This window comes from Haliotis asinina, chromosome 1, assembly GCF_037392515.1.
Source record: "Haliotis asinina isolate JCU_RB_2024 chromosome 1, JCU_Hal_asi_v2, whole genome shotgun sequence".
NCBI lineage: Eukaryota > Metazoa > Mollusca > Gastropoda > Lepetellida > Haliotidae > Haliotis > Haliotis asinina.
In genome coordinates this window covers 34601125-34628905 of record NC_090280.1, presented here as the reverse complement: position 1 = coordinate 34628905, position 27781 = coordinate 34601125, and the positions used below count along the sequence as shown (strand labels likewise).

Below are 27781 nucleotides of genomic sequence, written 5' to 3'. Positions count from 1 at the left end.
GTGATAAAATGGGGTTGATGTTTGCGGGCAAACTGAAGTCATCATACTGACTTGTAGTTGAGGCGTGGAATGTGTGTAAAGTGCCCTTTTGCACGTACCTGAGTCGAAATGGCATGGCATCAGAATAGTTAAGTGAACTGTTAACGCCCTGCAAACCAACCAGACAACTGCGTTCTGAAACTAATTCTTATTGGAAACTCCTTCATAAAGAAAGCGTTTCTCTCAGTGTTTGTGCCCCATCCCTGTGGATAAACACTGCCCCTTGCCCGATACTGTCTCCATCTTTTTTTGCGTTCAAACCACAGCATGACACGCATTTCTTTTAACTTTACTACAAATTTTGCAGGGCTGTGTGCGCCCCCTTAGTGACTGGATTTAGAGCTGCATTCATCTCAGCATTATTTAGTTTACTTAGGGTACTGGGGGTACCAATAGTGTATCAGTGAGCTCACATGTATCGATGCTCACGGTATCAACCATTGGTTTGACCACGTCAGTTCTATTTTACTTGTGGATAGCATAATGGTTAAAGCGCCGAAGACCCGTGCTCGATTACCCACATGGGTACAACTGACTGACAACTGACTGAGTTAATATGAATTTTAGTGAGCTGAACATGTAGTAGTAAAAGTGTCTGTGTTTTGTTTTACGCTGCTTTACAATGTTCCAGCAACATCACGGCTTGGGACACGATGGCTAAAGCCCATTTATGGTGTCCTTCGCCGTGCTATGGACAATCCAGTGATCAACTGCACGAGCATCGATTTGAGCATTTGGGAACCGATAATATGTGTAGCTTGACTACCCGTTAGTCGTCTCTCACGACAAGCATGGTCGCCTTTTGTGGCATGCATAGGTTGCTGAAGACCTACTGTAATCCGGATGTTCACGTATCTAGCAAATTGGACAAATAATGGGAGCAAACATCTGCCTCCTCCTGCCCATCCACACCACCCACACCGCATGTCTTCCTCACTCAAGTCCACGTTCTTCTTCTATAATTGGTTCGCAGTCATCATAGGAAATTCGATTTTAAGTCCCTCATATAAGCGGACATACTAAATCAGTCATACGATAATCATCCAACTCCAGATGTTTTACGAAATCTAAATACATCCAAGTAATGTTTGTACAGTACGTCGTGCAAGTTAATATTACTTCAGCGAAACACCGGAAATAATGAGTGACGTTGCTTGTCATCGGAAATACCATACCATCTCTACACATGTGTATCACGGGATTAGAGTCATGGGATATTTTTATGCTAATAACAGCATGACGTGATATTAAAAAACAATATATAAAGGTAACGACCATGTACGTATTTACAAACCTCGTCTCCACACAGAAACGCAACAGGTAACGTGCATGTTTCATATCTTTGTGTCAGGAGCAACGCATGGCCTATTTATCTCAGGCACCGTGCTGTGTGGAGTTGCCTCCCCCGGTCACACCAGCACCCTGTGAGTGTGAGGTCGGTTCCCCGTTCCCACACTTTTGTATTTTTAGGCGACCGTTTATAGGTTTTAAGGTGAGTGGAAAACTTCTGAGACATGGATTAGACTGACTCCCAGGCTCTAAACCACAACATTTTCGATACGCCCTGTCACTCCCGGCAATGTTGTAGTCCCAAATGAAGCAGGTCTAGATTTCCTAAATTTTAAAACTTTCCATCACACTTGACTTTTGTTTGATTTGAATGGGTTTTTTTCTATTATTATTATCAAAACGATGTAAAGTCAGAGACAAAGGATTAGTTTGGAGGTTTCTCGTCGTGATATCGCTGGAATACCTCATAGCTTACATATTTCTCATAACGTTGTTATTAAATATTAACGATATCTTTAAAAAATATATTGGTCTTATATACATTTGATGCTTTTTCATTTCCACGTCTGGATGGTAGGGAAAGCTAGTGGATAAAGTGTTCGCTCGTCCGGTCGAAGATCATTGTTCAATTTCCCAAATGGGTAGAGTGTGTGGAGCCCTTCCAAGTGATATTGCTGGAATATTGCTAAACCTAAACTCACACACACAATTCTACTTCCATTTAACACAACACTGTATTTTCATTCATTTTTGTATGGTCCCCAAGGAGATGATATTGATAATACGATGTATCGTGTGACATTGACATCCAGTGACGGAGGGGAGAGCAAAGCACCTTTAGGCAAATGAGCTAATTATTGGCGGTATACAATTTGAAATATTACCATAAATTCAATACACACGCGACCCGTGAAGGTCCCGTGGTAGAATAGGATGGTTGGATCGAAATGCGATTGTTAAGAGGTCAACGTCAGATCAACTGACGTGCAAATGAAAGTATACTGTCATTCGATGACGTTGTCTTTAGGGTACCGCGTAAGTAAAGGTTTTGGCCTTGTTGGTATTTGTCGTTCAAGTCCAGTTTCTTTATGCATACTGTCTTTTCCAAGAGCGTTTAGCTGATTGAGATGGCTTAGTATCTACATATCACATCGTTGAGGTTCAGCAGAGTGGAGTAGGAGACAATAAACAGGCAATACATTATTCATAGATCTCGATCTGTAGCAATGAATTGTGAAATTCGACTATCAAGAAGCCTTTTGTTTCGATCGGTTTTTTGTGTAAATATATTTCTGTTCTGCCAGGATGCTTACTAATATCTTATAACGGGACTTTTGCTGTTTCATGTTTGTGCTTCGTTTGTATCGAATTCGATTCAAACTATCCACGCACTATCCACGTTCGAAATCGCGATGATCGAGAAGGCGCATGGGCTTGTTCCCGTGGGAATGTTTCATAATTAGATACTCTCAGATGCAATTTCCTGCTTTCTGATGATAAAAGGACTTCATTATTTTCACAAAATGTTATTTCTCCTGCTGTTTGACCAAACTATTTCAGTTGTTTTTGTTTATTGTAAATGTTGCTTTGTCCAAAATTGAAAAATCTGTGCATACTCTTCAGAACCAAACTTTATAAATATGTTTGGACATATCTGTATATATGCAAAACAACTGTTATGTTCAGTGCAAGTATTGACAGTAGACAGTCCAAGAGAAAGTTACATCATATCCATGATATCTTTAGGTTTGTTCAAAATTACTCACTCACTCTTTTCACTCATACTCGTCGGTTTGCCGATTCCAGCCTCAGTGAACCAAAATTATATACAGCGAATCCTTAGAATTAATTAATAAAAATAGTAATTTTAACAGAACAAGCCCCCACAGTGTGAGAAAGGTCACCACTGTCAGCATATGGATCTGTCATATATCCGGTTTTCACTGCAGTCGATTCATACACAATAGCGTTGCTTGACGCCAGAGAACAGCAATGCGTTGGATAGACGCAAACACTGGCATTATTTTTTTTAAAATGAGCTAATTCTACATTTTTATAGTTGATTTTACGTACACCTGTATAAGTAATGGTGGGGGATTCTAGAGGTGCTCCATTTTCTCGTATTTGTACAAATACAGAAGGCCACTTATCAACATTCAGTTAGAGACGAGAGAAAAAATTAAATCGCATTTCTTTCACGACAAAACGTTCTGATCAAGGGGACGTAGCTGGAATGTACATTGTATTACCACTGGCACCAGCTGGTCGTCGTTACACATTTATGTGATACATGTTCGTTTTCCTACCTATGGCCGTGTCAAAAACCCTTGTTTTCTTGTCGGTCTGTCCTCGAGCTATCAGGGTCGAATCTACCAAAAAGAAAAAAAATGCTTACGCCTGATTGTTACTAAAAAGATTGGGCAAGCCCTAAATAATATTAAAATATAAACCTTTGCAACGTATCGGACTTACACGAAACATGGCTTGCAACGCGTGTGACTGTAATAACCTTCCGCACTGATACAGGCAGGAAGCAATTGGTAGGAAGTTTCTGATGGCGGAAATAAGGAACAAAATATCAGCGCATCGGTTTAGTGATGGTTAACACATACCTAAAAAGGTGCTGCCCTATTCCTATTATAATGAACTTATTTTGCTGATTTTCAGTGATCAGTCATATAATTGTCACAATTCTTTAGCATGATCGTGGTTGTTATCTGGTTGACGTTTCGTGTTTACATCAAAGTATACAATCCAGAACATATCTCATATCTTTTGAGTAAACAGAATACACACATATAATTCCTCAACAGCTGAGGAAGTTGTCTTTATCAATCGTTAGATTTTATTTACAACATGGCTGAATTGCTGCTGGTGTGACTTCAAATGTTTACTGACACTAATGCTTATGAGAACACACTTCCTTGTTGCAGACCTCACAACATGGCCGGGGTTGTATATGTCGTTGGTGTGATGCTGCTGGTGAAATGCGCGGTGTCAGGTATGTCGGCAACAGTGATATTCGTATCCGAATGTTGACTGCAGATTCAAACTTGGAACGGCGACTAACAGCAATGATAAACGTTGGCTTCAATATTGTGCTTCCCTAGTATGGTGATTTACCTTCGGTTGTTGGCGATCTATAGCCCGTGTTTTATAATGTATTGTCTTCTTTAATTACAATGTTTTAGTTTTTCATGCTGGTTTTATATTCATGTCTGTGATATTCTAGTGTTTTTACTGTCCATTGTCGACAGGTTTTTGTATAGTATACATATATTTCATTTTAGTGTTAAATGTTCTCGTCACGATATGGCTGAAATATTGCCGATGTGACGTTAAATGTTAACTCACTCACTCACTCACTCACTCACTCATTAACTCACTCTGCTTAAGTTCATGTTCTCCTCCGTTAAAGTGTGTGGGTTAGTTAATCGGACTTGACGCTGCTGTTTAACACTATTCCAGCAATATCAGTGCAGGGGACACCAGAAATTGGCATCAGATATTTCACTCATGTAACGAAAAGAACACTGTCATTGGACAGCCGCTATTGTTATATTATTAAAACATGAGATAAGATAACAAGACGTACTGTTGATGAGATACTTTTCTCTAGCATTGATGTCACCTGTAAACATACGTATCGTATTTTTAATGTTTTTTGTTTGTTGCTTTTTTGTTTGCACAGGCGACACACGCTGCGTGAAAAGTTGCAAAGGTATACCCAACGGTAAATATCAGTCGTGTATTAGCTGTCGTCAGTTCACCGTCTGCTACTACGGGTTCAACTTTCAACTCGGGTGCCCCTGCGGGACGGTTTGGGATGATCAGGTGAAACGGTGCCAGCGGACTTCGTCGACGTGTCCAGGAGGGCGTGGGTATTTTAAACATATTTTTGTTCAAATTTATTTGCATGTATATAGGCGGGTCCCTAGTAGGACGGTGTTGAACGGTAAGGGACGATGTGGGACGATGAAGTGACACGTTGCCTGCGGATGTCGTCGACGTGTCCAGAAGGCCGTGATATTTAAAAAAAACTTCTACGAATTTAGAGACGTTGCTCATATTAATATTAAAGACGCTGTATATCCACAGAACTCTCATCGTTGTTTAGGAATGCATTTTTTTAATTTTTACATTTAGTAAAGTGTGGTGTGAAATTAAACTGAAGTGGTGCACTGTCAAGGTCTGACTATTTTCAGGTCGCAGCCCCTGTATAACGAACTGCACAGCTCTACCTGATGGTAACTACCAGTCATGCGAGGGATGCTCCCTGTATGCATCCTGTCGTCAACGGCGAATCTGCATCAGCAAATGCTCTCCAGGCACATTTTGGGACGATTCTCTGAAGAGATGCGAGAAGCACTCCTCCACCTGCCCTGGGCCTTCCCCTGGTCCTTCTCCTGGTCCTGCTCCAGGTACAGAAAAATAAAACTGAAATAATAAATTAATCGATTCTATTGCATTAGGAAAACATTGTAATCAGCATATGAACACACTTGAAAGGGACATAACTCTGCATAAATGAATGTCACGTGTTTGCAATAATGTTCTTTGCGTTAAGACGTTATATTAATGTAAATATGTGAACAGGGTCCTTGTCCGTGTTTGACAAATTACTGGCGTCATATTCGCCTTTGCCACAGACCCTGAGATAAAGATTTCAATACAACTCTTACAAGTCCATAAAATGTGCATAATGTTGTATAATGACAGATCGGTTTTTGTTCTTGGTTTAGATATTTTCATTTTCGGACCAGATGTTGGTCCAGCGGTGGATCAAACATCCGAATCCTTGTTTCTGATTGTGTTCTTTGTTTGTGGCTTTCATTTGTAATAAATGTGCCCGAGTCACAAGAAAGTAGTCTTGAAAATATGTTGCAGCGTAAGGGAATAGCGTTGTTACAAAGCCTTGGCCCGTTACGCCGTACAGTGTGCGAAACCCACATTGGCATAAAAACTCACTCACTCACTCACTCACTCACTCACTCACTCACTCACTCACTCACCCACTCACTCACTCACTCACTCACTCACTCACTCACTCACTGTTGTAGCCTCCAAACGGTGTGTCTCGAGCTGTGACGGACTTCCCAACGGCGATTATCAGTCTTGTATAGGATGCAATGTGTTCGCCACATGCGCTAACGGTCGACTGTTCGACAACAGGACCTGTCCGTCCAAGACTGTATGGGACGATTTCTACAAACGATGTGAATGGTCGTCAACAACATGCCCCTCAGGAGGTACATGTATTACTGGTTGGTCGGTTGTTGTGCAACGCCCTGCTCAGCAGTATTCCAGCTATATGGCGGAAATATATGTTCATAACCCGTGGAGATCCGTGTCAAAATTGGTCTTCTGCACCCCATGTATTAATTAATGTGTGATTACATGCTCTTATTCAAGTACAGAGTCTCGTACTTTTGTTGGGTTGAGTCCCGTTCAGAATTCGGACTCTCATCCATGCTTGGTCAGTCTCGTTTGCTGCTTGTTACATGTCATCGCATCCCAATTCTGGAGACCGATACGCTTATTGTCGTTAGAGGCGACACAGGAGTCGAATTTTCAGCCTTTCTGGAGTAAATAATGCTTGCCTGCGTGATACATATAAGTAGATAGATGTTCATGCTGTCGGTCACTGGATTGTCTGGTCCAGACTGTCGTTGACTATACCTGAGTGAATCGTTTAAAAACAAACAAAAATATGTTCATGGGTAGTCCATGAGTGAGTTATGTCAGAACGTGTCCGTTATTATTACCCCTGTGGTGAAACAGGTACAGTGTCATATATATATAACATGTGCGCATGTGCACATATCACTTTTGCCAAGCAGCCATTATTTCTGTATTTCGTCGGCCTGTGACGAGATAGGCTCATGCGTGATTATCGTGTTTTACAATGCAAGTATACACGAGTAAAATGAATAATAGACGAGCAGGTGTGTCATATGAGACTCGTGACAATTATGTTTTGAATAGAAACGTTCACACTCGTTTCGTGTAAGTCATATGCACACTTGCTCTTGTAATAATCTCTAGGTATTGGATGTGACGGAGTTATGGCGGAGGGTGGATATTTAGAAAATGACTACTGATGAGTGAAAACAAGCACTGGCCATGCGTCTGATGTCTGATGAGCAAGGGTTTCTGTTGAGGTCTACACAAGCACGAGACAGTGAATATGATTTTATATTGCCCCCGGCAGTATTCTTGCAACAGCACCGTTGGGGTACCACAAATAGGCTTCCTGCTTTGTAATCACGTGCAGAATAAATATTTGGCCGCCGTCATATACCTAAAGAATAAATAAACAGTCTACAGTGTCCCATGTTTTTGTTTCAGAACCATGCATGAAGAACTGTACCGGGAGACCCGATCTGACCTACCAGTCCTGTTCCAGCTGTAAGGTCCACGCTAAATGCGTCGGCGGCAAACTTACTGACGACATCAAGTGTGCGAGCGGTTTTCTATGGGACGATTCACTGAAGCTTTGTGAAAAAACATCGAAAACATGTACACCAAAACAACTCCAAGGTGGTCTGTCCGTAATGCGTAAGTATCGTGCATGCAAGGTGTGCAGGGCAGGTTGAGTGACAGGATAGAGGAGGAGAGTTGAAGGTAGTCCGGTTTGCGTGACTGGGCAGCGAGGTGGAGGGGAGGAGGCCGGCACGTTGTTGTTTAGCAGGAAAGGGCAGGATAAGGTACGGTAGTTTCTGCGGGGCGGTAGGATAGGAGAATAGAGGGCAATTTGGTTCGCATTGCATGTCAGGTCAGGGCAAAGCAGTGTTGGGGTCACCAAAAATAGGGCTTCTCTGCGAGCGCTTCTAAAACTGAAAATGGACCAAATATGGAGCGCCTTTGGAATTTGTCCTTCTGGGAAGCTCATTGCATATTGTGATAAAGACGGTAGTGAGGGTCATCCAAACTTATGGTAATCACTTCGGTAGGGTCACTAGTTTCAGTACAACATTGCATCAAAACGCTTTGTGTCCAACCAATATGGATACCCATTGTGAATTGTCGGACGACAGAAAATATAGACCATGTTTATGGTTGCTGGAAATATATTGGTTCATTTATAAGTGGAGGTATGGTCCGCAATCTTTTGTAAGTTTGCAATCTTTCCACGTCCATTCCAGTAACATTTGTAATGTGAGGATAAAATTGACGTTTCCATGTCTATTGAACATCGGCTTAGTATATCAGCGTACAAGCAATATATTAAATGCATCCGCACACATGTGCGGGCATTTCACGCAATTTCGTGCTTCTTGTATTCAGGAGGGTTGGTGGGGTAGCCCAGTGGGTAAACCCCACAAACATGCGAAGATATATAAAGCTCATTTCCGGTTTCTGTGAAACTAAATCCACCCACTTACTCTTATATTCAGGCAAGTACCCCTGCATCACAAACTGCACCGGAATGACCGACGGAGACTACCAGTCCTGTAAGGGCTGCAACGTGTACACCATCTGCTCCAATGGCAATACCTTCGTCATGCCCTGCCCTGCCAAAACCGTCTGGGACGACGCCGTCAAACGTTGCCAGGGACAATCCACCACGTGTCCGGGATCTGTCTACCTCACTTTTGAGCCATAATACACAAAAGAGTAAGCCAGGAGTAATCTAATATTACCTGGGAAAATAGATTTAAACAGAACATAGTACGTTAGAATGTCAGTTAGGATGTGGTCCAACGTATCACGTGTTATATTTGGGATTATACCCGTGGATACCGCGGTGGTTGATTGAGATAGACATTTAACTGCTAACAATATGATGCCTGACTCTAAGGGTTCCACTTATGAGGAAAACATACAGAATAAACAACGGTAATTACGGACGTTAAGGTACTTCATTTCGCATCTCGACTGCGATATACAAGTGGTTGTTATCTGTAGACTGTCACATCATCCCGATAAATATAAGCTTGTTTGGTGTACAAGTAGTGGTGGTGGTGATCGTGATAGTCATGTTACTAGTGGTATTGGCGGCGTTGATGTGGTGGGTGTGATAGGGATAAGGAGGTGGTGTTTGTCGTGGTAGTTATAGTGATGTAGTAGTGATAGTGACTGTAACAAGAAATATTTTCCTGTTTAGAGGTTCAACCGATTCTATGATAAAGATTAACTGACAAACATGTTTTCAGATGTGCCTGTGACTGACATCCGTGAACATCCAAGGGACATAACCCCAGCCTCAACCGGCTGCCTCCATTACCTAGACACTGCCCAACAACTGTGAAATATTGTCACAACGTTTTGTAAATAAACAAGTTTGCATAAGACATACCTATTTATTTTACACAATTGCATACATTTGTAAGTGTTAATCCTGACCAACCTATTCTAGTGAGTGAGTTTAGTTTTAAACCAAAAGCAGTATTCCAGCTATATGGCGGCGGTCTGTAAATAATCGAGTCTGGACCAGACAACCCAGTGATCAACAACATGAGCATCGATCTGCGCAATTGGGAAGCGATGACATGAGCGAGCCTGACTGCCCGATCCATGGTCGTCTTTTATCGCAAGCATGGGTTGCTGAAGGTTATTCTACCCCGGACCTTCAGGGGTTCCTATTCTAGTATACAGTATTAGTTACACGCACGGTGGTTTGAAAGGCTGTATGGGAGTGTAAGACCCTTGCAAAGTACGCACGTCCTGGGGCGCAGGAAAATGATCAAATTTGAGGTTTTATTAAACGACAAGTGAAGGGTTTATTATACAAGTGAAATACAGAAACATTGTATGTTGAGGTCACATGTATTGGCACAAACAAATACGAAATCATGACAACAGTTTTATTACTCTGTGCATACTCACAGTTGTAAACGTCAACTCTAAAATTTCGCAGAGATCATCCGTTTGACCGCCACATTCCATGTAAAGTCAAGGTCATTTGTACAACACATGTGGAAGGCCATGTGAAAGATTTGACGGGGTGTACGGTCCGTGCACCCTGGCAAATCCGTCTGCATGGTTTCGCATACTTTGGCTATTAACCGATCCGAATTCGACAAAAGTAAGGGTAATGAACGTATGTGTTACAATCGACAACCATAGCTCCGATTCTAGTGTCTCCACTCATTGCATCGAATTGGTCGGATACCATGTGTCTGACTTCAGTCAGTCAGTGGGCATGGTTTTACGGTGCTTTTAGCAATATTCCGCCACATCGCGGCTTCTGACCGACCTATTCATTCATGCATTCATTCGTGTTTGTGTACATGGGTGGATGGGTGTGCATATATGGGTGGATGGGTGTGTGTGTATGGGTGGACGGATGGCCATGCGAGAGTGAGTCTGTAACACGTCACAATTTAATTCTGGACTCACAAAAATCTAGACACTCTCCGCACTGTGGCCTCTCTCTCACAAGGGATTTGGCAAAAATAATCATGCAGCTGTTATGTATGTGTGCTAAGGATGAAAAATTAAATAAAAAATTGTTCTAAAACTCAAAATTTAAACTCGCTCGCCCATGGGCCTGATCTTTTAAAACGTCTCGCCCATGGGCGAAAATCATTTGGCCCATAGGTGAGAATATTTACTTTTACTCAAAATACATCTTTTCCCATGTTTGGGAGGTTGCGAATGGATGAAAGTATGTTCATAAGTACCATGACAGAAATTTCAACTCATTTTGACTTAATTCCTCTAAATGAGGCCGATTTTAAAAACTCTCGCCAATGGGTGAAAGACATTTTGGCCCATGGGCGAGAATATTTGCCTTCACTCTTTTCCTGTGTTTTGGAGGTTGTAAATGAATGAGGATATATTTATGAGTATCATGGCACAAAATCCAACTCATTTTGACTTTTTAATAGATCACTCTAATTTAGCCGAATTAAGTCAAAATAAGCTTAACTTCGTGTCACGACACTAATAAATATACGTTCATTTATTTAAAAACCGCAAAGCATGGAAAAAAACATGTATTTTCAGTGAAAGTAAATATTCTCGTCCATGGGCCAATATGTTGTTCACCCATGGGAGAGATGTTTTTACAATCGCTGTTAGTTAGCGGAGTCAAGTCACAACAAGCTGAAATTTGTGTCATGATACTTATTAACAGTTTTTCATTCATTTACAACCTTCAAAACATTTATTCTGGACGAAATCAAACATTCTCCCCCTTGGACCTGCCCATTGGCCACTGTTCGCCCATGGGCCTGCCCATGGGTGAGCGAGTTTAAATTTTGAGTTTTAGAACAATTTTGTATTTAATTTTTTATCCTTAGCACACATACATAACAGCTGCATGATTATTTTTGCCAAATCCCTTGTGAGAGAGTGGCCACAGTGCGGAGAGTTTCTAGACTCTAAACATTCTCGCCCATGGGCCTGCCCATTGGCCACTGTTCGCCCGTGGGCATGCCCATGGGCGAGCGAGTTTAAATATTGAGTTTTCGAAAAAAAAATTCATTTTTTCATCCATAGCACATATACATAACAGCTGCAAGATTAATTTTGTCAAATCCCTTGTGAGAGAGTGGCCACAGTGCGGAGAGTTTCTAGACTTTTGTGAGTCCAGAATTAAATTGTGACGTGTTCTGTGCATTTGAGAGAAAGAAGAGGAGAGAGTTTGCATGTGTTTCTATGTATGTGTTTCTGTGAGAGAGAAAGATATATATTTGTATAAATAAGTCTGTCTTTACGTCAGTTGGGAACCATTAGACTAGCATTTCATACACGAGGGAGTGCAGCCTCAAACAAAACACACACTCACATTGTGATGAATTTGTCATTGCCATGGCAGAATATCAGACGAAAACATGTCACGATTCTTGTTCAACTGACAACGGAAGCTAATATCAAGATGCATTATATTACGTGTATTCTACACAATCACCGTTCACAATTCAAAAGTCAACAAAAATCGTTTTATGACATAACAAATGACGTTTAACGATATTTCGCTCATGTGACGTGCATGTGTCTGTATGTGTGGCTGCATTTACTAGCACAGACTTTAACTTACTTTATAACGCTAGCTCACTGAGAGGTCAGGTACATTATACTAGCTCCGAGTTGACCAGTCCTTGTTTTACCCATTAATGCCGAGCACCGGGCAGGGACCAACAAGCACCATTTTCTCTTTTTGTATGATCGTGGATCCAACCTGCGACTTTCCGCTCTCAGGGCGGACTCTCTAACCATAGAGACGATTTATGACAAATGGAAATACAAACTGTAAGGGCTCGTCATTCCGACACCGAGTGAGTGAGTGATGTTAGATTTGCAAAGCCTGAAGCAATAATCTTTCAACAACATGGCGGGGGAACCAGAAATGGACTTCATGCATTGTTCCCTTATGGTGGGAGTGTGAGGTAGTGAGTGAGTATGGTTTTATGCCGCTTTTTGCAATATTGCAGCTATGTCACGGGTCTCCGATGTGAAGAACCTGCGCTTAATTTAACTAACCCCATCGCCACCTCTCAGTGGAATCACGGATTCGGTTCCACATACATAGATATAAACAGTAAATTCATTCATTGCCTGCGGCCACTCCCAGCGTTATCAGTGGGATGTAATGTCGTAACATAGAGATAATCTCTGAACAGTTCCTGTAATATCCTGTAATTTAACGTTAGGACTCGTTTTAGCGCCCGATAGATACGCCCAGATGGGCAAATAAAAAGGCCATATATCATTAATAACTCGTGATCGACTCGCTAACACTGATCCAGACATAGCTAGAGGGGCGTGTTGAGGCCTGTATATAAGACCAGCATATGGAAAACACACTGAGACAGCCGTTACATTTCCATATCCAAAGGTAAGAGATGAAATATACTGTGTCCGGTGACACAAATTGTGTAACTTAGATAAATTTGTGTATCACAAGTACAGCCCAAGACATTTTAACAATTAGGCTTCTCCTCCACACCCTCGCCAAAAATGCGAAATTCTAAGCAATATTATAATATTACAATATCATGATGCATTTATGATAATCAATCAATAGTTTTAATGAAATTCTGGGGTTGTCAAGAGGCTATTGATAATATTTCAGAGCGTATTTTGTAAATTGCTTTTAACAATGTTTTAGTAATGTTCATTTTAGAGCATTAGAGCATAAAAATGCAATGGACCCTCGCCATCAAAGTGCTCCGTTTGTTTATGCAATACTCCAGAAATATTTTGGCAAGTGACACCAGACATGGGTTCCGCACATTGTATCCATGTTTGAATCGAGCTCGGGTCTTCAGCGTTATGAACGGACACTTCAAGTATTTGACTATCCTACCGTCCCTGGACATCAGAGATACACTTTGCACATCTAACACATTTTGGTGGTCGAAACTGGATCTTTAGCGATGGCTGTAATCAAATGACAGTGTTATTGCCCTTTATGATTTGACATCTGAAATTTAATGTCACGTGCGCACTAATTATGTTCTAGCACTTCTTCTTTACAGATTCATCTACAAACATGCAAACTCCCGCCAACATCGTCATCGTGTTGACTTACCTGACCGGTCTTGCTGCAGGTGTGTGATTCTGATGATAATCATCAGTCGTTGTGACCTATGTTATATTTAAGATTACACTTTCTCAGTAAAGTGCAGATTCTATTACTTGTACACTACTTTTAGCAGTATACTAGACATAGGACTATCAGCATCACACAATATTGCCATGAATTGAACTAAGAAGGTGTAATCCTAAACAAGACATATGTTACATTTGACACTTTTTAATTGACATTGTGTAATCATCAGCCGTTGGTAACTATGGAATCCTTGATTAGACATTACCGCACTGTCGCACTGTCGCCTTTACAAAAACATACAAAAAGTGTCAAAATAAAGTGCGACCGTGTCCCCTCTGTAACAGCCTCAATAACGCACTGGACATCTTTGCATCACAGCTTTAATTTTTGACATGTCTATACTGTTATCTGAGCAAAAGTTTTTATCTATCTATAATAAGCGTATTCGGATGTGCATTTACAATTTAGTAAATTGTGATTATTGAAAGGTTTACCAGGCTTAAATTCTGCCTGATGTGGCAACTCATGGTCATAGCTGGCGGTTGATCATCCCGCTATGCTGTCCCGCTGTATGGCGGCAGTATGTGAATAAGTCATGTCAAGGCAATCCGGTGGTTAATATCATGAATAGCTATCTACGTAATTGGAATACGATTACAAGTGTGAACCAAGTCAGCGAGTCTGACCACCCGATCTCGTTCGTCGTCAGTTAGTCGTTATAAAGACGACAATGGGTTGCTGAGGTCTGCCCTGAATCTCCACGAATTAGAGGTGCTCTGTAGTCATGTCTCTGGTAAGAACTAAGAATTCATTGATCCGCTATAATAACGCAGGCATGTCAACATCCATGAACTTGTTATTCTCCTTAACAAGCATGATTGATGAAGTTGCCTTGTTCATCACGGCTGAATACAGATACGTGAACCAGGTTCTTTTTTATATCCAGCTCAAAACCCGTGCATCACGAGCTGTGCTGGCTTGCCCGACGGTGACTACCAGTCTTGCAAAGGTTGCAAGGTGTTCGCCACCTGTTGGCATGAGAAACTCTTCGACGACAGGCCGTGTGTCGGAAACACCTTGTGGGACGACTCCTTCAAGCGCTGCGAACTGAGTTCCGCAACATGCACTCCGTACGTAAATATTTGGGCAAGACTTCCGCCCGTATACAGCCTCGATTTTGACGATAAGGAAATATATGTTTGAGAGGCAATTTTAGTAGTTGGATATGTCTTTCAGTTTGTTCAGATACAATTACAGAAACATGTTAAACGTATTTCTTATCATATGAGGAATATATATTAAGATAATGTGATTTGACCAGAATGAACACCAGATACGATCTTTCCAATATTTGTAACTTCAGATGTAACGATGGGTCAACAAATTAGTTCGTTTTAACGTATTTCTTTATAAGCATTCTCCTACAGCACACATTAAGTCTTCGAGATCCTAAACTAGTTCCGTCAGTTCAATATAGAATTCGAAGTAGTTTGCTGTACAAGGATTTGTATTAATGTCTTTACCACGAAAACCTTGGGGTCATGGAAGATATGTCGACTCATCTGTCATTTGAGACTAGTAAAGGATTTTACAATGAAAAAAAACCCCCGAAAATTCTAAAATACATATCAAATTAATAGGAGAGCGAAATACTGGCATACTGGGATCATTCAATTTGACTCTTGTATATCGGGTTTACCAAATGTACATTTTCAAAGTCGTTACTTTTGAGGAAGTAAAAACATTCTGAAGAGAAATAATACAGATGTTATGGTATTTTTCTTTACCTTACATATAGATGACTGGCTGTGAAATTTACATAGTGATGATTTGTCCTGTTTTGGCATTTTGTAGGATATGCACCTACATATATTTAATTATATTCGTGTTAAAACATGTGTCTTTTAATAATGAATTCACAAAACACGTAAACGTAAAATTACGAAACATAATACATCTTATCATTATTTTTCTTTCTTTGAAGTATTTAAAATGGAAAACTGGAATACTTTGGGCACAATATGAAAATATGAAATCATGAAAACAACATAATCATGTATCTTGATACGTTTACAACATCAAGGAGTCGGTTGACCTTAAACGAGGCCATGGTTGATATTGAATATGATAATAGTTTTCATTATGTATCAAATAACAATCTACATATTATACCACGGAATGTACCTTGTCACTTCTGTTTTAGTTTAACCTGCGTGAGCAACTGCAATGGTTTGGCCGACGGTAACTACGAATCCTGCAACGGCTGCAACGTGTACGTCACATGCCATGCTGGCAGCATCTTCGACAACAGGCCCTGTCCTGATGGACTCGTCTTCAACAGCGAAACCAAAGGATGTGCCCATACATCCCCCTTATGTCATTAGATAAATCCCCGCCGTGACGTTGCTGGGTTATTGCTAGAAGCTGCATAAGACTAAACCCGTTTGATATATCCCCACACAAAGGAATAATGGATGCCCGGGGACAAGAAACCTGGACGTTCTTACCTGGTTGTATATACCACATATATGTATGCCGCGAATAAAACCATTATGTATATAAGTTTATGAGTTTGTAATGAAAGTCACAGGGTCTAGGGATGGCAAACCTTTGAAGTAAGCTGGTACCTTTATGACCAGTAGGTTATACTGTAGTGTCATATCCCTTGTGTCTTAACCTACGTTCACTGCTACTTTGGCGTTGCATTGCGGGTTCATTCCAGTCACTAAAACAACGCCGACCAGGCCAATGAAAGATAAAGCAACGCGTACTCGTCTATCACAGTCTATTTGTTTCCTGCACTCACACTTCTCATAAGCCGCACAAATTAACTTCACTTATATAAACGGTGGGTCACAATCCACAGAAAATTCGTAAGCTTATGATACACTATACACTTACGATATGTCTTAACGTTATGAATGGTTTGTCCTTATGCTCGAAACGTAAGTCCTAAGACTTCATAACGAGGTGAATGTATAAAGGATGGGTTTAATAAGTTCGAGAATACCTAGCCAGAGCCTAGATGTTAAGCGCTAATGAGTCGTAAGTGCCATACGTTAACATTAACACACGGCGATCATAGCGCTAAGACATATCGAAAATCTACGCCCTGGCTTTTAACATTTCGAGTGTTACCCTTAGCGATGAACTATTGGTGTTTCATGCCGGAAGTGAATTCGGAGCTACCTTGTTATCACGGGGTTGTACGTACATTCGTTAAAAAACGTTTAACTGAGTATGAAATGAAACGTTTAATTTCCATCTTAGATTATACTATGCACTGGAACGTTTCACCGTCAATTTCAAATGTTACATTGACCATGTACACGTGCACATCTTGAATCACGTTGCACGAAGTAAACGGATTTCACCAAAAACATTTGTGGATATAAAAGTCACAAAAACATTCGAACTCACATCTACATACATGCATGAATGCATGCACTAGTACACACATCCGCAAAACCTTGATGCATAAATGCATGCACGCACCCGTTCAGCTACGCTAGCTAAGTGGTGCTAAGTGATTTAAGCGCCACGTCGATTGTGATATACGTGGACAAACTCCTACTGCAGTACTCGGTCAACTCGGAGTCCTTGAGTAACTGCAACGTGGTGTGTGAGTGGAGTAACACTTGGACAGCTACTTACATACGTACTTATATATACATCCGTATACTATTGAAACGTGCGGTATGGTTGTCTAGTGGTTAAAGTGTTTGGTCGTCGCTCCGAAGGCCCGGGTTCGATTCCCCACATGGGTATAATGTGTGAGGCCCATTTCTCTTATCCCCCGCCGTGGTATTGCTGGGATATTGCTGAGAGTGGTGTAAAACTAAATCCACTCACTCACTCACTCACTACTATTAAAAAGTAGGGTAAATTCAATAAAGGCGACGGAACTATTGATATCTATTTTTTAAATTATTTTGAAAAAGGCAATTTATCAGTGAAAAAACCCAGATGATTACGATTTATATTAGTCGTCCATCAGATCACAACAGATCGTATTAGATTAGTGCCAGTGAGACCCATTATCCTTAATGCAATTTACAATGAAAAGGCAAACTCTTTAGGACCTTTATTCTCACGACAATCCCAGAGTTGACGAGGCATACGTCTCATCAACGTACGCGTCCAGTGTCAATTTGATTCACTCCATGTCATACTTCCAGCAAGCTGCGCCAGGACCTTTGAGAGTTGTTCGTGCTTGTTGACTTTGTTGTAAGCGTCATAATATGACCATCGTATCCCAAAGGGTACCCATTCACTGCAGGCTGAACAGAGACAGTTTTGAGCAAACTCACCTGCCTAAGGTGTACCACATGTATCACGTGTGCTTCGTTGTGAGTCAAGTCCTTGAACCTCTCAGGAGAAGCATCCGAAAACCGTGACCATCTATGATCTCTCCTGAAGCATTTTTTTAAAACTTCCTTTGATTATTATTTAGAAAGTGCATGGTATTTCGGACATTCTACGCATGTAATCACGCAGAGTAGGAAGCAATCAGAAGGAAATAAATATATATTGTTAACGTGATGGGCGAGTTGTCATTGGGACCAGGCTAGTGATGCCAGGGAGAGTCCACCAGTGATCTGGGATAAAAACCATGGATTCAACTTTGAGTACACTGTCTTTCAGTGTTGTCACAATCCCTTGTGTACAGCACACAACACTGTGGACTGAAAAGAACCCATGAATCCGTTGGTAGAGGGCCAGATGGTGGCCACATGAATCCGTGCAACACCTGATTGCGGGTACAGCAACATTCCGTAAACAAAGTATTGTGACTATGCGTTCGTCCCGTATGGATAGGAAAGCCGTAATAACTTAGTGCGTCTTGCGGCTGTAAGAGCTGTATGATCCCACGGAGTTGAGATTGATAAATGATGTGCCGTTCAGCGTGTACTAGTTGCGTGGATACGTAAGCTACATAAATATGCTATAACAATAAAAGACGGCACATTCCAACATTGATGAATCACTGACCATGAAATGCTGGTGATGAGGATGCGTTTTAATGAACACTTTGGGTAAATGACATTGGCAATGGAAAACATTTTCGGAGAAATATGTTGGCAATTTAGTGACCGTACCATGTCGTTCTTCACTGTTTACACCTGGAACATCACCTACTGTCATATATTGTGCTCGGATTCATCGGATTCATAAACCCGTTACATTAATTTCTTGGACAAATATTAACTTTATGGCTTAAAACGTTCAGTGAGATTTCGAAACAATGTTAAAACATCTCATCATTTTTAGGATATGGGTTAGCCTAAACTTTAAAGCGCGCGCTCGTCACCCTGAAGACCCCGGTTCGATTCAATACGATGTGTGAAGCAAATTTCTGGTGTTCCCCACCATGGTACTGCTGGAATTTTGCTAAAAAGACGAAAAAATGGAAAGCCGAAACTACCGCGCCTCTGGCAAGCCACCACAAACGTTATTCACCACAAATGAGGACAGCAATTAATTGCGTCACAATTACCCCTAATCACGACAAAAGTATGATCTTTATTACACGTTAGTGAGATTTTATCTAGATATCAGACTGAATCCTGCTCGGGGACATAAGGATATACTATAAAGGAGTCTGTACTGGGCAAGTATGTAAGAATTCATGCGGTCATCTGTTGAGTTCAGAATCCAGGTTTGTTGTTCTAGGCGTTTGTAATTCTTATGCTCTATTGTTACATCGAACTGACTGATTTGGCTCACACATCGTGCCGAATGAAACAAGATAGAAACACTTGTTTGTCTTGTCCAGACAAGATTACTTACAAAAGTGGTCTGATCACTGCGTCCCATGGCCGTTACGCTATTCATGAGCCTCAGTTATTTCCTTTGGATTGTCCGGTGAAAAATACCCAGTCACCCAGAAATGTAATTAGTATTAGAATCAAAACCTGATTGAGCCATTCTGTCTCATTTACTTGATAGTGTCAATAAAGCGATGTTTGTCTGTAATGCGGTGTTTTGTTTCAGATAAATATGCACGCAGTTCTCTCCTGTCTCTGTCTGATCATGATGGTACTGATTCACGTCACATCCGGTAAGTGTCATAACGTTGACAGTTTCGAGTTGAGTTAGAAGTGAAGTAGGGAGAAGGAAGGGATTAGGGGAACATGATAGCCGGTATTTTGGAAGTGAATGAAAGACAGTTTTCTTGATGTTTCTTTGAGAAGAGAAGTCCCGCAGCATCGACCCCGTGAGGGAGGTGATTGTTTCAAAGTATCTAAAGATTTGCTTCTTTGGACTGGCATTCAGCATATTCAGAGTAATAGATATCGTTTGTTACAAGCGTCGACCACCTGAAACCACATGCTGGTACAAGCCTTGTATCGGAGTTACTGAACGACGCATAAATATCGTACTCAGAATCTGTAACATGTGAAAAGATTCGTGCACCTGCTTACACTGACTGAAATGACATAATAAGGTAATTATCCATTTGGAAATAAAAAGAAAATGTCTTGTGCTTCAAGATATCTTTGGCAAAAGTACTGATCGTGAAGGCTTGTACACTGAAGCATTCGTAAAATAAGAAAATCACAATGGACGCTCTTTCATGAACGACAGCTTCAGCCATAATCTAGGTCTATAAGTGTTTGGCCAGGTGAAAGAGCTTGTACATCCAATCCCTTGAGATTAATTCTAACCCTGAAGTTATACGGTGAGATATTGTTAGAACTTTAGAGGATTCAAGGAAGCGCTTTTGTCATAAACAGCATCTGTAAAAGGAATTGCTATGTGAGGTTTCGTTTCGTAATATGATGATCTCTTTCCGCTAAATAGTCAAGGAATTTAGAAGCAGGACAGTACCTTGGTCACAAAAATATATTTTTTATATATTTTGAAAAGAGAATATTTAATTTTAAGCATAAAAAAACGACATACAGCAGGCCCCGAGGACACATTTTTGTGTGTAACATAGGCAATCATTTTGTAATTTGTCTTGTTTGAAAAAGTAATCGTTATCCACAGATCTATTCTTTAGAATACATTAACGACGACTTTCTGTTACTAGATATCTGTATTTAGTAATAACAGACATGGAGGTAGTAACGATCTCATACTTGTCCAAATGTTGTCAGGTTTACTTAACACACACATTGTCATGTGAAGCAGGCAGTTATTGTGTAATTTGTTTTGTCTAACAAAATAGTCATTATCCAAAGATTATCTAATGGTCGGCCATTTAGAATACATTAACAGCTAATTTCTCTGACATCTGTATTTTGCATTAACAGGCATAGAGGTAGTAGCGACTCCATGCATGTCCAACTGTACAGGGATGCCGGATGGGGACTATCAGACTTGCGCGGGATGCGGAGGGTACGCCACATGTTTGGGAGGGATGTTGTACGAGAGGAAGTGTGTTGCGGACACCGTCTGGGACGACTCCGTCAAACGTTGTCAAGATACATCATCAACCTGTCCCTCCACGTAAGGTCTTATGAGATGGTGTACAGTAACTACGGCTGTGATGAACCATGGGGAGCTGTTATAGTTTTAGACAGCCGTAGTTCGTTATGCGCAATCAGTCTGAAAACCTTATTACAGCAAGATTAGTGGCCAGGGTAAAGTCAACCGATGCACAAAAGAAACTACACACCCATTATTGTATTATGATTTTCCGGTAAAGAATAACAAATATTTTGAAGCGCAGTTTGATTTACACGTGGCCTTTTGGCAACACATACACAACAATGTATGTAACTATTTACGGTGCTGATCCTATTTGGTAAAAAAACACTTTCTTTCAGGTCACATTTTGTCATTATTGGTCAGTTGTAATATGTGTGTTTACTGTTGTTATGTTTATAAATATTTCTTAATATGATATATTTGAAAAGGCCCATATTTAGTGCGTTTAACATTCTATACATATCTGTTGCTATTTTATACGTCTATTGTGGTACGAGTAAGTCTACATGTTCGAATAATTACCAGTAAGCGTAGCCAAACTGAAGAAGTCCAGAACAGATACGAATTGCAGGCCGTAGGCTGACTAACAGCTGATTTCTGATAACACACTTTGGTAGAAACGGAAAACACAGTTACCATTGACTAACTCTTATCGGGATCTTCACGGTGCGTGTCTGTTTTTCAGACGTGGCAGCTGATAAATGTTGCAACAAGTCCCCCACACGTATCACGTTGCAGTTTTGTATACAATCGATTCCGACAGCACTATCTGTTGCACTGCCGCGGGTATACACCCCAGGGCTGATTGCTCGATATCTATACGGGGACCGTGGGGAGGTACTGGCAAGAATGACAGTTATCATACACAGCGATTGACTAGTGAGGTGTTCTCCCAGTGTCTCAGATAGGTGTCCGGGTTACGTTCCACAAAGCAGACTAGTGATAGGAGTATGGTGATCCATGATTACTAATTTGATGGCATAACGGTGAGACAGTCATTCGTGAGTTAACCCCAAATATTTCAATGAAGTGACGGCATGTTCATATTCGACGTTACCGCTCTGATAAGGCCGGCAGGATCATGCCGACAAACTATTACTTATAATCTGGGACTCGTCGCAGTGGTCAACTGATCCTGGGAAGCTCCAAGGAAAGCATCTCTGTTTAGAATATAAGGTCTACTCAGATAGGCGGTACTATTATCCATGCTTTTTGCTTTTGGAACGGGGTTATTTAACGTTACTGGGTTGCGATATCTGTAAGGGGTATGGTATGTGCGATGATTCTGAGATCAGCAGTGGGATATTGTTGCGGACGATGCGTTCGCCTAGAACCGGGTCAGCTCCCAGATAACGTTGAAGGCTTCTTTGTGTAGTTTCGCAAGCGTCTCAATGTCATTATCATCATGCGTTATGGCGTTTGGCTAACAGCCCATAACAAGTTACATACGGAAAATGTGTGTATATAATAGTGGGCAGGCAATACAAGTGATTATGACAATGCGTTCAAAGCATGATAAATACACATTTTCATTTTTATCCCTGTCACTTTTTTCACTGTAATGCTGCAAGTTCACGATCTTCCTACATCACCATCCATTCACCGCACTTCTCCCCTTTACCCACTCTTCACTATCCACAATCCTTATTTTTCACTAAGTATCCTTCTCCCATCCTTATCATATGCATTGTCCTTATTCACCATCCTTCTCCTCCGCTTCTGTATTCTTCTCCCTTTGACCTTCCTTTTTCATCAATCATTAATCGAATTAGCTACCGTCACCATTCCTGAGTCTGCAGTCCTACCCCTGAAATATAATTCTTGACAATGATACCATCATGGAGTTTTCGATTCATGTCGAATTTCTATTTTTCTTCCAGAATGCCAAAGATATGCGTGAGTTCCTGTAAGGGTGTGTCCAACGGCGACCACCAATCCTGTAACGGCTGCAACGTGTACGTCACATGTCACGCCGGGCGTATCTTTGACAATAGACCGTGCCCACCTGGGCTCGTCTTCGACAACAACGTCAAACATTGTGACCGGACCTCGCCTACGTGTCCATAGTTTTGTCCTCAACGGGATATATTTTGAATGCATCATTTACCTAATCACTGACGGACAAGACTATATTGTGTCAATTAAACACATAAAAATCGATTTGTTTGCAGTTTGTTTTTAATCAGATCTTATTGGTATTTTGTTTCTTGATTAAGGCCATAGCAAAATTCAAGCTATGTGATTGCGGTTTGAAAAATTAATCGTGACCAGACAATCCAGTGATTAACAGCATGAGCGTCGGCCTACGCAGCTTGGATATGAGGACCATCCATCCCCTTCATGCCTCTTACAAGAAGGTTCCTGAAGACCGGCTCTAAGCCTACCGGATGTAGGGTTATAATAAGCCAGCTCTTGGTAACCACTACTTGTATGTGAACTTGACTCCTGAGAGTTTCTAGGACATGAGTCCTGCTCCACAACGATGTACATGTGATACGCGTGGTCTCACCCTGGGCCAGTGGGTTTGTTCAAAATGGCCTCGATTCACCCAGAAGGAAAAGTGTGTAGTCATTGGAAAAAGTCACATGAGCTTGGGTTATCCGAGGTAAAATGTGCTGAGCTATCGATTGTTAGCGCCACAAGCATACCTACTACGGAGTTCGGTGCTGTATAAATGGGCACATTATTGTAACAGCTTGGTGTAAACCAGTGAGGAATATTTTATGCCCCTTTGGCATTCCTATTACATCACACCGTCATCAAGCACACATTTTATTCTCACATTCGTAAGTCTTACTGTGTGCGTAATTTTACGGCTCCATTTAAATACTGCACATATTCGTTCTCTTTCCAGTGTCATTATAAATGTAACAGCTTGTTTCTGTGAAAACACACTAAGCTTTAGCCTAGTTAAGGTGATCTCGTTAAGATGGCCTTATACATATAGACCAAATCGCTTCAGGTTATGCAATGTGGGTCGCGAAGAGCCCTTTGATGGATGATCGTGCCTGGCCGCTCGACGCGTTGGAGTTTCTAGGATTCGTCCTGACCCACAACCAAGCACATGTGACACTTCGGATAAATTATTTTATAAAATGGAAACTCATAAGGTGTTCCAGCAAAGCATAGATCTGTGTCTCTTACAAGCACCATTTGTTTCAAATCTTATACAATGTTATGATATGTTTTTCGCATTTTAATGTTTCAAGATATCCCAACAGAAAATTCCGAGAATCAAACGTTTCGAATCTGTACCAGTACCTATCATTGACCTTTCAGTGATTTTCATATTACCAAGTAAGCGTGGTACTGTGTTACAGTTTCAAAACGAACACGCAACTGCTTATTGTAACTCTTCAACAGAAAACTCCAGGCAGGGAAATAACAAGTACCATGCTTAAAGGCTCCCACACGACACTGCAAGGGGATCGAATCATACTGATATCCGTAAAACAGCAATGATCTTATCACCTAGATCGTGTTATAGTCGGAGAAAGGGCATATCATTATATATCTCAATTCCTGCAATATATCACAAGGATCGTGTGACAGCAATCCTTACTTTTTATATAGTCTGAAGTTGTCGGGTTTGTTTTCTTGTTCTAATCTGAAAACATACCTATCTATACGTATGCTATCTCGAGTCTTTGAATGGCTTTTAGAAGTGATACACATAAAGGGACGAGTATTTTTATGGATGGCAACTTCTTTATTGTGAAGAGTCACGACGTTTCGAAGTATATTCTAACTTCTTCATCAGGTGAATGAAGCAATGGAGTACAAGCTATTTATGTACACGTAGAAACATCAACAGTATGACAAAGGAAGCCAGTAGTTAATTGGTGGATGGACAGAAGTGGAAGCCAGGGGGTTGTTAACCCAGGCATGATTGGTAAGATAAACAATAGGAAGCCAGATGGGGTCGGGCATAATGGACAAGGGAAGCCAGGGAATATTGTTCCAGGCGTGGCTGATGTGGTAACAGTGGCGGCGTGTAACAAGTGGTAGTGGGCCTTGGCCCCGTTTCACAAAACTCTCGTAAGCCTAAGATCTCGTAACTTTTCTCGTAGCATTCGTACCTCCTATACCATAACATAGGAAGTAGGAATGCTACGAGAAAAGTTACGAGATCTTAGGCTTACGAGAGTTTTGTGAAAGGGGCCCCTTGTTGGTAGTATGTACAAGGATGAAGTGGGCAGCAATGATAAGGAGTTATTCCAATATTATTAAGTCCCAAGCACTAGGGAGATGTGTTCCTTGGTCACAGTTGATAGCTGGACGGCTTCTTCTGATATCTATGGCCTCTTGCAATTTCCTTTGCCGCCAGTTGCTGTTGTTGACAGATAGGGCCTTAGTGGCTTCCCATATGATAGCGTGGTCCTGGTTCTTGCTGATGTGTTCGGAAACAGCCGATATGAGGTCAAGTTTGTTGACGGATGCCCGATGTTCTTTCAGTCTAAGGGGCCTAAGGGTTTCACCGATGTACGTGTCACCACAACCACAGAGGATTTGATATACGCATCCTCTGGGCTTGGGTGTGGAGCAACTGGTGCCTCTGCCGTTGGCGTGTAGGAGTGTTTTGATGGTTTTGTTGTTGGAGAAGGTGACATCTATGTTGGCTTTGTTTTTCACGAGTCGGGAGATCTGATGGCTGACAGGAGGGGATAGGCAGGGAATGGTGATTCTGATGGGTGCTGAAGCAGCTTTGGGTTTAGGTTTTGAGGGTTTCATAGACTTCTTGATAATTCTGGAGACTAGGTGTGCATGGTAACCATTGATGGAGTGAAGGTGTCCTTCAGATGGTCCACTTCTTTGTTGAGAGCATTAAGGTGGTGGATGGCTTTGGCACGTATCGTTGCAATGATGGCTTGTTTAACCTTGGGATGGTGGCATGAGTTGTAATGGATGTACTGGTCAGTGTGCGGGGGGTTTCGGTAGTCTGAGGTCTTGAGTTCGTTTCCTGTATTATGGAGGAACACATCCAGAAAGGGTAAGTGTTGATTTGCTTCTGTTTCCATGGTGAACTGGAGTCTTTGGTGCTGCGCATTGAGGTGATTGAGTAGTTCTGTGGGATCGTCCTGGGGGGTCTATGATGGTGAATGTGTCGTCCACTTTCCTGTACCAACAATGTGGTTTGAATGGTGCAGTTGAGAGGGCTGATCCTTCGAATGATGCCATGAGGAGCGACAGTGGTGATCCCATGGGTAGTCCATGTATTTGCTTGTAGATTTTGTCGTTTAAGGTGAAGTAAGAGGTGTCTAAGCAGCTAGCAGTGAGGCCAGAATTGACCACCTAGACACCTCACTCACCATAGACAGCCTCATCAGTACTTGCTGGAATGTTCCCAGTTACGTCATCAGAGCCAGGAAAACAACATACCATTTGTAGGAATCGACACAGCAGTGACGACGTTAACTTTTGGAGAGGTTGTTATATCGACAGACTGTGAAGCTACTCCTAATGGACTAGCTTCTCCACTGGATTCTCCGTGGGAGGGGAATACGTCACTTGTTGCAGGCTTTCATGGTGGTAAAACTGCACAGAGCCTCTCTTGACCGACGTAGTAACCTTGAGCGGTGATGTCATCCTGACATCCAGAGATAAGAAATGTCAAAAAACTTCAATGCAAACGGGAAGGTACTATCTCGCGTGTCCATCCCCGATGTTCCATTCCGAATCGCCTTGATCTCTAACAGCAAAATAGTCGTCACTGTCATGACCAAAAAGCCGTTGCTGTTCTTCTCGATTTTTGGAACTCTCAGAGTTCTGCCTCAGGTGAAGACAAAGAGGCAGTATGCCTACATCACAGGAACGCAAGATGGCTCCCTGCTTGTTGGCACCAATAACTGCGACACAACCGATCTCATATCTCACACAGGCGCTTTCCTCAAGACCGTCTACACCCAGAAATCAGAGAAAGCTGTCATTTCAACCTCACCCAATCACGGATATTTTGTGATATCAGACAGTGGTAAACGTCTGGAGTGTCCGCTAGGGGTCGCGTGTGATGTAGCCAATCATGCTGTGTTGGTGGACAGGGACGGTAACTCTATTCACCACGTATCCCCGAAAAGTGCCCTGGTGAAGAAAATTCTGACGGAGGAGGACTCACTGACTAAACCCCGTGTGTTGTATATATTGGGTAGGAACCTACTCGCTGTGACCCAGGTTGAGTTAAGTCATAAGAACGTAACCACATACCCCGAGCGCGGTTAATGGGGATGGGGGTGATTTTGTCACTTGTGTCACAGAAGTCGTGTCTTGGTGAGAGTTGGGCATCCATTTGAATGTTAGGTGACACAAACCCGATAGGCAATATTCAAACCCAGACACCATACATACAAAAGGCCTTTACATACTGAGCCCATGTTTAGACCATGCAGAAGCGATGCTCCCACTGTTTGGCATCTATTACTCTCATTCATTTGTCTGTCATAATCAGTGGGCAAAATTCAAGGTCTTTAATGTACGTCGAGAAGCGAGAAGAAGGATCCTTGAGGGGAAACACGTATG

General features: G+C 41.6%; 4 protein-coding genes across 4 annotated transcripts; 3 read left to right on the top strand and 1 right to left on the bottom strand.

The window, feature by feature from the left end:
• The first annotated feature begins 1248 nt into the window (after positions 1-1248).
• LOC137290664 (proprotein convertase subtilisin/kexin type 5-like) lies at positions 1249-9627 on the top strand. The gene is made up of 8 exons (XM_067821747.1): positions 1249-1359; positions 4263-4330; positions 5021-5206; positions 5535-5750; positions 6390-6578; positions 7678-7887; positions 8727-8946; positions 9486-9627. The coding sequence occupies exons 1-7, from the start codon at positions 1316-1318 to the stop codon at positions 8933-8935; spliced, it is 1122 nt and encodes a 373-aa protein (XP_067677848.1). The 5' UTR covers positions 1249-1315; the 3' UTR covers positions 8936-8946; positions 9486-9627.
• Positions 9628-13771: 4144 nt separating this feature from the next.
• Positions 13772-16215, top strand: LOC137290694 (uncharacterized). The gene is made up of 3 exons (XM_067821779.1): positions 13772-13829; positions 14778-14961; positions 16035-16215. The coding sequence occupies exons 1-3, from the start codon at positions 13772-13774 to the stop codon at positions 16213-16215; spliced, it is 423 nt and encodes a 140-aa protein (XP_067677880.1).
• Positions 16216-19831: 3616 nt separating this feature from the next.
• Positions 19832-23335, top strand: LOC137290685 (uncharacterized). The gene is made up of 3 exons (XM_067821767.1): positions 19832-19892; positions 21091-21286; positions 23149-23335. Exons 1-3 carry the CDS (start codon positions 19832-19834, stop codon positions 23333-23335), a joined length of 444 nt encoding a protein of 147 aa, XP_067677868.1.
• A 2145-nt stretch (positions 23336-25480) lies between these two features.
• LOC137272010 (uncharacterized) lies at positions 25481-25999 on the bottom strand. Its single transcript, XM_067804389.1, has one exon. It carries the CDS (start codon positions 25997-25999, stop codon positions 25481-25483), a length of 519 nt encoding a protein of 172 aa, XP_067660490.1.
• Positions 26000-27781: the final 1782 nt, after the last annotated feature.